At 36.2% G+C, this 13333-nt stretch overlaps 1 protein-coding gene across 4 annotated transcripts in view; it reads right to left on the reverse strand.

Moving 5' to 3' along the window:
- The window catches only part of INTS13 (integrator complex subunit 13), a 29713-nt gene that overhangs the window by 14934 nt on the left and 1446 nt on the right, over positions 1–13333 (reverse strand). For 3 of the 4 annotated variants that reach the window (XM_053661618.1, XM_037144847.2, XM_037144845.2), the window contains exons 2-6: positions 13046–13281; positions 10993–11067; positions 3200–3402; positions 2760–2867; positions 1296–1386 (exon numbers count right to left, since the gene is read on the reverse strand). In XM_053661618.1, the coding sequence (XP_053517593.1) occupies positions 1296–1386; positions 2760–2867; positions 3200–3402; positions 10993–11067; positions 13046–13270 (702 nt within the window). In that variant the 5' untranslated portion in view covers positions 13271–13281. The remainder of the gene's footprint in view (positions 1–1295; positions 1387–2759; positions 2868–3199; positions 3403–10992; positions 11068–13045; positions 13282–13333) is intronic. The other variant, XM_037144846.2, reaches the window with a different exon arrangement.

The following is a 13333-nucleotide window of genomic DNA, read 5'->3' on the forward strand; positions in this document are numbered from 1 at the left end:
TCAGTGATAAATGTTCGGTCACTCAAAAATATGAACCAAGTAGAACTTACTACATTATATTGCCAGAGACTGTGAATTACTGGAGGACGCAGTAGAGAACAGGAAAATTCCCTGTCCTATTGAAACTAATCAGTCTTTGACTTAAATATATTTTTTCATTTGTAATTTTACTTCTGTTTCTCTAAATGCAAAATGAATTTGAAGTGGCCCATAGAAAATACAGTACAAAAAAAGTAATTCATTTTGTGGAGAGAACAAACCCCTGAAGATAAAACTACTTATAAAGAATGTGGCACCACTACAAACATCATATTTTATCACCAATAAAAGTGATAAAGCAGCCAAAAGTTACTTATACAAGGTAACACAAACTTACTCATCCCACAGCCACAATATTTATTGTAAATAAGTTTTTTAGCTATCACAAAGTAAAGCCAAAGTAATGTGCCAACATATTGCCACATTATCAAGAGACAGAAAAAAGTTAATGAAAAGGGGGCTTACACTGGAAACCACCTAAAAACACCGTGATAAAGCTCATGACCTAAAAATACCACTTAACCACAAAATTCACAGACTAAGGTAATATTTCACATGTTTATATTAAATAAGGCTAAATGAAAAACTTGAACGTGAGAACATACACATTTAATATAATTATATAAATACATATATCTATATTTCTGAACACAGACCACTGACGGAGAATCTGATGTGAGGCAAAACCTTTTAGTAATCAACAGACTTATCTTTTCCTTTAAAAATGTCCAAATTTATTTAAAAAGTAAAACCAAGGTTGGAAATTAGTCTTTTTTCCCTCCATCTGAATGGGTAAAATGAATTTCTGTTACTGGAGTATATTTTTGTTAAAGAGTATATTGCTTTTCTAAAGCAAAAGGAACAATACAAACTACATATAATTTTACAACACATTTACTTAAACATCAACAGGCAAGCCAAATGGAAAACACTTTATAAAATGTATAATTATAACATAAAGAACCAACTGAGGTGTTTTGCTATGCAGGTTGCTCTGAAAACTATACATGGGGTGGAAAAAAGGGGACAAAAGTAAGTTTACACTGTTCATATGGAAAATAACAAAATAAGTAATAAGTAATAACACAAGAACAAACACTGTTTTGCACACTCATAGCTGTAAATCTACTTTTGCCCCACCTTGTATTTTGTTGAAAGAAAATGTTGGCAACTGTGATCATTACACTGCTAACCCTTCTTAGCATTTATTATTAACAACTAACAATGATCCTTCTTTCCATTACTTCTGCATTTACCTCTTTTTTAGGACGATCAGATACAAGGCTGTCTTCACCAACTGGGTAGGTATGGATCAAAACAAGCTCACATTTCTGTATCTGCATGAGACTTAAAGAGAAACTTTTCACTTAGAATATAAGAATACATACTATGCAAAGAATATAGGCAGGTAAACGAAAGTTCAACATACCAAAACAGTGTATCTCTACAATCAGATACTATTGTTAACACCAAAGCTAAATATTTAGTAAAACTGTATAAATGTTGTATTTGTATAAACATTAAATAATTTTTGTATATTAATTAAATTCAACTGCAAAAATAATTTTCCATATGTTTAAAGGATAAAGAAAATTCTTATAATCAGGCATAATTTTCAATAAGTAACTGCCATAGAGAAAATCAATATATTGTGTATCAGTTTCCTTTTTACTAATGTTTTTTAAGGACAAATTATCAGTCAGTGCTAACCATGACCTATAATTGGTTATTCCAAGAATGCAGGACTTGTAATGCTAAAAAGTTTCCCCCAACTTTTTATTTGGAAATTTCCAAAGAAAGGTTGAAAGAAAAGTACTATTCAATGAATACTGATATATCCTTAAAGTACATTCATTAAGTGATAGCTGTATTTGTTCCTTATATCTACCTAAACAGATATACACTCTTTTTTAAAAAAGATGTTAGAGAGTAAGTTGTAGAGGAATCATACTTCATTTCTAAATACCTCAGCATGCTTCTCCTAGTGAGAATAACCCTACTCATTAACAATAATACCAGCAGTCCACCTAAGGATATTAATAGCTTAATCTAATTTAGATGCCACATTGCCACTGTCCACAAAACATATCTTTATTAACTTTTTTTTTTTTTTTTTTAAAGGTTTTTTTTTTTTTTGTTTGTTTTTTTAACATTTTATTTATTTATCTTTAGAGGGGAAGGGAAGGAGAGAGGGAGAGAAACATCAATGTATGGTTGCCTTTCGTGCGTCCCCTGCTGGGAACTGGCCTGCAGGGAACTGGCCTGCAACCGAGGCATGTGCCCTGACTGGGAATCGAACCGCGATTGTCTGGTTCACAGGCTCGCGCTCAATCCACTGAGCTACACCAGCCAGGGCGTTAACTTTTTTCTTTAAAAAAATTCATATAATGCAATTCATTGTGTTTTGAATGGTACATAGTAAATAATGCCACCAACAATTTACTCATTTTAAAAATCTGAAAAAATATGAGGGCAAGCCATCGAAGCAAATATGCATTATAAATTTATATATTTCATTATAGTTCCAATCAAGTAAAAAGTAAAATTTTAAAATAAAATAAAAATGGGAGGGAAAGTTTTTGATCTAATATATCTTTTGAACTAATCTGTAGAGTCTGAAAAGAATTTTACCAATTCCTATTAAAACTGATAAAATAATCAGAATGAAATGTATAGAACTATAACACAAAATATTTATTTCATTTATGGATTATACTCACTGATCTGAATTTGCAGCAAGCTTATTATGTTCATGAATTGTTTCCTGAACACAGTCCTCAAGCATTCGCACATGACTATCACTGGCGGCATAAAAAAGAGGTAACAAACTTAAAGGAATAAACAGTGAAAGAAAAATTAAACACACTATTCAGCTACAGGCATTTAAAAATTACTTCACCAAGGATTGTCTTTAGCATGCTCATTCACAACACTAAATAATCCTTAAAAAAAACAGTGAGAGAAGTCAAATTAATTCACATGATGACAATCTAAAGTTTTCACTGAGTCTTTATCTTAAATTGAATAAACAAAGCTTCAATATTAGAAAGGCCATTTGTGATATATTTTAGTGCTAACATGTCCCTTGTTTTTAAAATAAAAGTTCTAATAGGACATTAAAATTCCATGTGTGAAGGAATTACAGTGATTAGTGTCTCACCTTTTGGCATTAGTAATGCAAATTATTCGCCCTCTATTTCCCACACGCTCTGCATTCTCCATTAGTAGAGTACGGGCCTCGTGTTGGTACTCTGTAATTTTACAAAGGGTTTCCACTGCTGCAACAAGACCGTGGAGGATACTGCAGCATTCTGGATCTGCCCGTGGGTTAGGGGGCCCAACAGCAGCTAATGCTGCCATTAGCTAAATAAAAGGGAAGACAATCATGTTGCCATGAGTATGCACGAGTCAGGCAGACACGAGAAAAGTAAACTATAAACCAGCACACCTTATAAACACAGACACAAACATCCTCAACAAATTACTAGCAAATCGAACTGAGCAACATATTAAAGAATTATACGTCATGATGGAGGGGGACTACCCCAAGAATGCAAAGTTTATTTAAAATTCAAAAATCAATTTATGTGAGTACTCTATCAACAGAAATTTTTAAAACACATGATCTCCAAAAACTCATGACAAAATCTAAGACCTTTCATGATACAAAACACTGAACAAACTAGACACAGAAGGAAACACCCTTACACAGATAAACAGTACTGTAGTATCTACGAAAACCTACAGATAACATCGTACTAATGATGAAAACCGTATGAGTGCCTTCTAAGATCAGAAACAGAAGGATGATGTCCCGTCTCACCACAGAGCGGTAAGAGGAAAAAAAGAGATAAAAGGAATCTAGACTGCAAAGGAAGAACTAATAAATATCTCTTTGTTGCAGATGGCATGATCTTGTATGTAGAAAGTCCTAAGAAATCTCCTAAAAAGTTACTAGAAATAATAAGTTCAGCAAGGTGGCAGGATACATTAATACACAAAAAGCAATCATATTGCCACACACTTGCAACGAACCATCTAAAAATGAAATTAAGAAAACAATTCCATCCATAATAGCAGCAAAAAGAATAAAATAGTTAAGAATAAAAAAAAAAATACATTTAACAAAAGAAATGCAAACCTTACTCTGAGAACTACAAAACACTGTTGCAAAAAATTAAAAATCTAAATGAATGCAAACCATCCCATGATGATGGACTGGAAACTGAATGTTGTTAAAATGGCAGTATTAACCAAACCAAACTACAAATTAAATACAATCCCTGTCACAATCCCAGTAGATTTCTTCTTCTTCTCTCTCCCCCTCCTCTTTTTGATTTTATTTATTTTATTTCTGGAGAAAGGATAAGGGAGGGAGAAAGAAAGGGAAACGTCAATGTGGTTGCCTCTCACACACCCCCTACTGGGGTCCTGGCCTACAACCCAGCCATGTGACTTGACTGGGAATGAAACCAGTGACCCTTTGGTTCACAGGCTGACACTCAATCCACTGAGCCACATCGGGGCTTTTTTTTAAAGGGGGTGGGGAGGGAGGGAGGGAGAGAGAGAGAGAGGGAGCAAAACATCAATGAGAGAAACATTGATCTGTTGCCTCTCATACTTGCCCTGACTGGGGATCAAACCCGTAACCCAGGTATGTGCCCTGACCAGAAATCAAACTGGCCACCTTTCACTCTGCAGGAAGACACCCAACTAACTGAGCCACACTGGTCAGAGACCAGTACACTTCTTTATAGAAAATGACAAGCAGATTCTAAAATTTATGTGAATTGCAAGGGACCCAGAATAGCCAAAATAATATTGAAAAGAACAAAGTAGAAGGACTTTGCTTTGTATACCCATATATGGGTCTTTGGAAAGACCCATGAAAACCTCATAGTAGCAAGGATGAACAGCGATGTGCTCATAAACCAGCTCTCCAAAGGTGGGGGAACACTAATTGTAATGTTTGTCAATATCTATGGTGAAATATTCCCACGAGAACTGATTTTAAGTTTCACTGAACATGAAGTTGGTGGGGTGTGTACATGGTCAGCTCTCCTAAGTTGGTATGCACGGGATCTAGCACACCACTAACTGGGACGGGGGATGAGTGGGAAACTTTCCAAGGTTTATTTTTTACTTACATTCACACATACTTACATACATGTGTACATATGTACAATGTCTCTCTGGAAAAAGTCCAACCATTACTAATATATGGTTTGTGTGATATCAATGTAACCTGGCAGCCCAGGAGAATGGACTGGAATGCACATGTGTGAACAATGATGACTTCACTGTACTAGTCAGTGGGGGAGGTAGACCCTACTAAATGAGCATGCGTACTGTGTGGCCATTGCATTCAAAACGACTGAGCAAGTAGAGCAACAAATCTGCATCAAATTTTGTGTTAAGCTTGAACATTTCTCCACAGAAACTATTCAAATGATTCAGAAGGTCAAACCTATGGGCAACTGGTGATTGGCAACTTCATCTGGACAACACACCTGCTCAGGCATCACACCTCATGCAGAGGTTTTTGGTGAAACATCAAATCACCCAGGTGACTCAGCCACCCTACAGCCTAGATTTGGCATCCTGCAACTTCTGGCTTTTCTCAAAACTAAATCACCTTTGAAAGGTAAGAGATTTCAGACTGTTAATGAGATTCAGGAAAATACGAAGGGGCGGCTGATGGCGACTGGTAGAACTATGTGAGGTCTCAAGATGCCTACTTTGAAAGGGGCTGAGGCATCACTGCCCTGTGTACAATGTTTCTTGTATCTTCTTCAGTTAAGTGTCTCTATTTGTCATGTTACTTGGCTAGATACCTCCTGGACAGACCTATTTTATTTTAGAGTTACATATGTATCACCTATTCGTAAAAAGTAATAAAAAAAGAAAGAAAAATAGTGTGTATAAACAACTACATAAAGTCCCCGGTATACAAAAGAAGCTCAGTAAAAAGTACTTTTTTAGGGGAAGGGTGTTGTGGTGCTGGGGAACATATCTGAAGAAGGCTTATTTTTTATGCTCAGATAAAGATATGTGAGTTTCTGGTTCTGCCTTTTAGTACTATGTGAACCCAGTCAATCTCTCCAAGTTCTTTTCCTAACCTGAAAGTGAAAATAATAATAGAACCTGTCCCACATAATGTGACACTCTCAAATTTTAATTTAGACAACAAAAGCAAGACCAAAACTCCCGAAGTCTGACAAATTTTTTGTAATAAAATTTAAGACATATGGGATAGAGTTATGAGCTACAACAGAAAGAGCCCTGGAGCCAGGTATGAAGGTTAAATAAACTCTGGCCCCCGTGGGCCTCGGTGCCTTCACCTGCACAATGAAGGAGTCAACTAAAGATGTCTACAATCCTTCCAGACCAAGCATTCTTTAATCAGTCTCTTTCCCTTGTTATTGTGACCACTCACGACAACTAGGGAAGGTGTAACATGGGTAACTACAGCTGAGGATTAAATGTGTTAACATAGAGATTATTCATAATTCATATGAAATGTCAATTATTTTGTATCATCTTTGAAACACCAGAGATTTGCTATATAATATAGTTGCCTTCACAACTGGAGTTTCCATTTTAGTTCATAATTTAAAAGCAATGAGCAAAGGCCCTGGCTGGGTAGTTCAGTTGGTTAGAGCATCCTGATACACCAAGGTTGTGGGCTCGATCCCTGGTCAGAGCAAATAAAAGAATCAACCAATGAATGCATAAATGAGTGGAACAACAAACCAATGTTTCTCTTTCTTTCTTCTCCTTCCTCTCTCTCTCTAAAAATCAATAAATTAGAGCTCTGACTGGTGTAGCTCAGTGGACTGAGCACGGGTCTGTGAATCAAAGGATCACGGTTCGATTCCCAGTCAGGGCACATGCCTGGGTTGCAAGCCAGTTCTCAGCAGGGGATGCACAAGAGGCAACCATACATTGATATTTCTCTCCCTCTCTCTTTCCCTTCCCTTCTAAAGATAAATAAAATCTAAAAATAAATAAATAAATAAAATTATTTTTAAAAAATCAATAAATTAAAAAGAAAGTTAAAGCAATGAGTGTGATATAGGGTGCCTTCACCTGCAAGAAATGGAGGGAAGTAGTCATTTCTTACCATCAGTATACCTACATTATCAAAGGCATACCTTTTACTGCACTGCAGAGGTAAACTAAGAAAAAGCTATATAAATTTGAACTTATTTTTATTCATACACAACTAGAGAAGCTTCAAGCTTTTCACAGTATCTCTTGATAGTAAAGCAGAATATAAGCCATTGCAAAAAGACAGTACAGGGGAATGTACAGAACCCTTAATATTTTTTCAAGTAATGGAAGAATAAAGCACATTCTGGGATGCAAAGCCAAGATAATAAAAGACTACCCCTGGAGTGAGTCATCTCAAGAGAAAGGTTAGATATGTATGCATATATAATAAATACCAATCACTACATTTTAAGGCCAAACCTGTGCAAAACATACTTCTTTAAAAGTGTTCCACCTAAAACGCATTTGAATGGGGTTATTACCACTAAAGTACATCCGTGAAGAGAAAAATTTCAACATGAAATAATTCAACAACGTGTTCAAATACTTTACCACTGCCTCTCATGTCCATATCCATCAATGAAACTAATTAACCTGAAGTCTTCTATCGAACTAAACAATAGCACAGAACAAAAGTAATGACAAACTCAACATCTTTAGACAAATAATGTTTTAAAAGCATAAACTTGATAGATCAAGCATGGGTTTAGTTCTGCTCCCTCCTAACACTGCATTGAAACTGTAGTAATTTAATTTTAAAAAGTACAAACCAAAGGAGAGGGGGAACAAGCCCACAAAGATAAAGAGAATGAAGGAAACAAGCAAACAGACGTCAGTAAGAATATCAAAATGGATGGAAGAATGGGATGGACTTCACAGGACTGAATAATCTGAAACCTAAGTACCTACAGGAAAAAAAACCAAGATGACAGGCCCTTCAGAACTGAGGAGAAGTTCAGGAACACAAGGAAAGGGTGAGGCAAGATATCTGAAACAACTGATGACTTACAGTGTAAGAAGCAACTTCACTCCCACATCACACCCTATCTCTTCCTCATCCCCCAATCCCCTCAGATACAGAATCAGGTTCCTTGGAGGAACTGAACCAGAAAGGTGCCAGCATGAATACCACAAATCACAGCAGAGTGTAAGGGTAAGATACGAGGACTGCCCAACAGAACTTTCTGTGATGATGGGAATGTTCTACACCTGTGATGTTCAACACAGTAGTCACCACCCACATGGCCTACTGAGCAGTTGAAGCAGCCTGTGCTACAGAGAAACTGGATTTGTATTGTATTTTAATTAATGTGAATTTAAATAGTAGCTATTAATTAGTGAATAGTAGCTATATATGGCTAGTAGCTCTGATACTGGAGAGGATAGTACTAGATCAAAACCAGAAAGATTGTGTGAGCCTACCTACTGGATGGGAGAATCTACCCTTTCCACGGCGCCCAGAAAGCTGACAACCAAGTCTATAGCCTACAGGTAGAACCGTGGAAGATCTTTTCTGGAGACCCTCAACAGTCCCAGAGAGAAGACCTGTTGATCCTGACAGCTGGTGGTCCCCCATGAAAACAATCAGATTAACCCACAGTGAAGCCCGGTCAGTAACACCCACTTCACCACATGCAGATCTTCTAAGCTGCTGTTTAGTGACTCACCTTTGAATAAGGTTGCATAGCTAAATGTCACGAGGCATTAAAGAAGAGCCTCAATATGGGAAGAACTCTGAGAACACAGAGATAAGAAAAAAAACATTTTAAATGAACTATTACTAATACCCTCAGATTTAAAAATTATACCCATAAAACAAGAAAAGGATATGACAAAAATAGACATAATTAAAACCTAAGTAAAAGTTCTTGGAAATTAAAAATACAATCTAATAAAAAGTTTCATATAAGGGTCAAAAGGAAGTAGGTAAAAGGCTTAGAAAGTAGAGCAACAATAAGAGGACCAATGAGAAAACGAATAAGGAATTTAATTTAGCAGGTCCAACATCCCACTAATAGGGATTCCAGAAAGACATAGAACAGAGAGACAAGAACATTATCAAAGAAGTACAGGGAGCCGTGGCTGATGCGGCTCAGTGGACTGAGTGCTGGCCCGCCAGCCGAGGGATCACTGGTGGATTCCTGCTCAGGGCACATGCCTGGGTTGGGGGCTAGGTTCCCCGTGAGGGCAGGGGGAGTGCATGAGTGGCAACCACACATAAATATTTCTCTCCCTAGCACATAAATGAGAAAAGACTAACCACCAAGGCACAGTACTGAGAAATTTCAGAAAATAAAGGTAGAAAGAAAAGATTCTAAAAGATTTGGAAGAGAAATTATGAAGACAAGTGCCACTGGACTTCTCACCAACACTAGAAACTACGAAATAGTGCAGTAATGTGCTCAGAATTTTGAGAAAAAACGTTACTTCCAACCTGAAATGTCTATACCACAAGTATCAGTAAAGTCTAAGGAACCATACTTTGCTGTGTATAATGCACACTTTTCCCCTCAATTTTTGAGGAAAAAATAAAAATGCACATTATACCTGGGTAGTACCTGAAATATCTTCTTATCTGTTCTTGCATTTTGCAATTGTTACATAAAATTTCTGTACCATAATATGTTAAAAAAATGCTAAATTCCTTTATAATACAAAAAACAAGTATCTAAATATAAATAAATTTAAAATAAATATAAAAATTAAAATAGAAGATTTTTTTCCTGCAAGTTTGGGCCAAAAACGTGGGTGTACATTATACATGGGAGTGCATTCTACAGGGCAAAATATGGTAAGTTACAGAAATTCTGGAGGTTATACTCTACCAAAACAAGAGGTCACACAAAGAAAAAGAAAAAACTGGGATCGGAAAAACAGGGAGAGAGAAGGATGACCACAGTATACTAGGCCAAGAAAGCAGCCAATTCCAATGGGAGCAGAGGTCTGGGCTCTGAGAAGTTTTGCAAGGAAAAAAAATCAAACTGCCAAATTTCTAACACATTTATGGTTTTTTAAAAAAATAAAAAGTTTTGTAGAGGAAAAGGAACAACAGATACACAGAAAACTAAGCAAACTTAGAAACAAAGGAAATGATAAATTCCAGGAAGTTGTACAAGAAGGGAAATAATACGTAAGTCAACTCATCACGCTGTTCTCCTTCAACTTATACAATGCCATGTGACTCAAGGCTGTCCAACCTGTGGCCCTGTGGCTCAGGATGGCTACGAATGTGGCCCAATACAAAATTGTACATTTACTTAAAACATTAGTAGGAGATTTTTTTTGTATATGTGTTGCAATATATTTAATGTATGGCCCAAGACAACTTTTCTTCTTTCAGTGTAGCCCAGAGATGCCAAGAGGCTGGACACCCCTACGAGTGAGCATGTGTCATTATATATACTGCATGTCCACCACAGCTCAGTAAGACCTTAAAAAGGAAATAACCATATACATTACTTGGCTCAGCAGTTAATAACACTTTATATAAACATTTTACAGCAAGTATCAATTGTGAGTTAACCAAAAATTCTGAGACAACAATACTGTGAAAATGAAGAAAGGGAAGGGAGCAGGCACACTGGCACGGGTGAGAGAGAGTACAGAAGGTAAATCCTCATCAGCGACAATGATAAATCAAGTTTAACCTCGAGCTATATAAATAGCAGTAAAAAATGTTCTTTAGAAATAGGAAGTACAATGAATGCTAAATAAGCTAGAGTTGAAAGTTTGCTTCTAGAAAATGGGGAAAGATGAATGGAGATAGCTGTTTTTCTTTTAGTTGGTGTTTTAAAACTATGTGCAAATACTATAGTGACAAAAAATTTTAATTGTTTTTAATAAAGTATCACCACATTCAGATAATTTTCAAAAAGGCCACAGTTCAAAAACTAACCATACCTCTTGCAAATTTTGGTCTTCTTGAGTCCAAGAATTCAAAACATGTGCTCCAGAGTCACTCACAATGAAATTCACCTAATAGATTACAAAGAAATAATTAATATTCAACTCTAATTCCATTTGATCACATCATATTTAAAATGGACAGCTTGCTACTAGTTAACAGTAAAAACAACTTAAAAAATATGAAGCCTCTAGCACTGATTTGTTGATTGAGTTGTATAGGTATAGAATACTCAGTACATGTCATGTGCTATTCTCAGTACCAGGTATACGGGAATGTAGTGAGGAATTACACAGTTCTGTCACAATGTGAGGAAAGCTGGGGACTTGGCAGGTATGGTAAGATAAGAGAGCAGTACAAGGAACGAACAAACAAACAAGACAATTTCACAGTGATAAATGTGAAGAAAAAGGTGATTAGCTATTTTAGGTTAATTGGGCAGAGAAGGGCTCTCCATAGACGTGGCAACTGGAGGAATCCAAAATGCCCAAAAGAATCAGCCTCAGAAAAAGCTGGGGACAGAGAATTCCAGGTATAGTAAACAGCAAATGCAAAAGCCTCTGAGCACCCTCAAAAGGGTGAAGGTCAAGGCAAACAGAAGGGCAGGAGTTAAGCTCAGAAAAATAAGTGGGAGCCAGATCATAGAGGGCACTGAAACCCAAAATAATGGATTTGGACTTTATTCTAAATTGTAAAGTAACATGCAAACCAAAAAATATTATCAAGTAAAACAATGACAGTAAGGATATATTAGAAAATATATCGAATGATGACTATGTTCCCTTTTGGGAAAAGAGTAAAATCATTTCTTTCCCTTGAACTACATGATCTAATTCATGATCTTTTCCCCTAATATCCATGAAATACTAGTTTTGCTTCCCCCATAAGTTTTATAAGTACCCTTCCCTCCTAAGCCTCATTGGACAGGGATATGTTTTATTAGCCGCTTTACTTATATTAGCTCCTTGAAATCTTACAATAATTGTAAGCAGTAGGTGTTAATGCTTATGTGGGAGGAAACAGGTTTGGAAAAATTAAGCAGCATGATCAAGGTCATGCTGCTGGTAGTGAATAAGGACAGAATTTAAACCCAAGTCTGTGCCCTAAAGCACTAAATTATCCTTCTCATGTTTTTCTTTTTTCTCTTAAGTAATGCACTATTTGCAGTGGGATTAAAACATATTTTAATTTGGAATATATCTGAATATATAATATTTGACTCTGTTGGCTAGGTCCCAGCTAGGCTGCTCCAGAATGAGACAAAAAATCATTCACTTATGGCTGACCAAATGACTTTCTCAAAATAAAATAACTGAGATCCTGAACAATAAAGAAAATTTTTATACTTAAAAATACCTATCGATATGCAACTTCATTTCTTATTGATAAAAACAATTTCTGCTTAGTATCCTTAAGAGCATTTCTTTCTAAGATCATTTCTTTCTAATATGGCCAAATCCTGCAGTGATTTAGCACAGGATTTGGTCACTAAACCTATATAAACAGCCAGCCCACTTAGGTGTGAATTCTCGTTCTGCCTCTAACTAGTTATATGACTCAGGATAAGTTTAGTCTCTTTACCCCAGTTTTCTGTACCTCCATCGCGGCATTAATACTTGAGGCTAATTTTGAGACGGTACATAGCAACACAGTCTGACAAACTGCTTATAGCCAACACCCCTACTGCTTAGCTAGCAACACTCAATGGTCAGTGCCTGACCCATTTTGGTTATTTCATGCTTTGAATATTATCCCAGTAATTACGGTAATTACCTTCTTAGACTGTTGTGAGAATTAGAAGACTTAATATACATGAAGCACTTTGGAATATATGTGACACCCATAAGTGCTCCATAACTGTTAGCTGTTTCTGTTGGTCCCAATTAAATACACATGACATTTAATCCCAAAGGGGAGGTCCTATATACCACATTAAAAAAAAATGTACACCATTTTAAATCAAATCTACAGCAAATTCATACATAAAAAATTTAATAGGTAATTAAGTACATTCCCCAAATCATTATTTTGCTTGTACTTCATACTCACCAGCTTTTTGAAAGGAAATATATCATACATTATTCTACAGTATTCCATGGAAGATTCTACTGAGCAGGTCCACAATGATTTAGATATGGGGGCTAATGGGATGATTCCTTGGGTCCTATTCTTCACCAGCATATCAAACTCAACATGCTGTCTGCATGATTCTGCCATGTAAGGGCAGTGATCCACAACAAATACTGTTTTATGAGATTCAGAAAAAATCTTCATTTTGATTTAACCTGTTAGGGATAAAATATATTAGTCGAATGTCTCACATTTAACATTTAATAT

Source organism: Artibeus jamaicensis, unplaced genomic scaffold (assembly GCF_021234435.1).
Source record: "Artibeus jamaicensis isolate MK-2021 breed Jamaican fruit bat unplaced genomic scaffold, CSHL_Jam_final contig_233, whole genome shotgun sequence".
Lineage (NCBI taxonomy): Eukaryota > Metazoa > Chordata > Mammalia > Chiroptera > Phyllostomidae > Artibeus > Artibeus jamaicensis.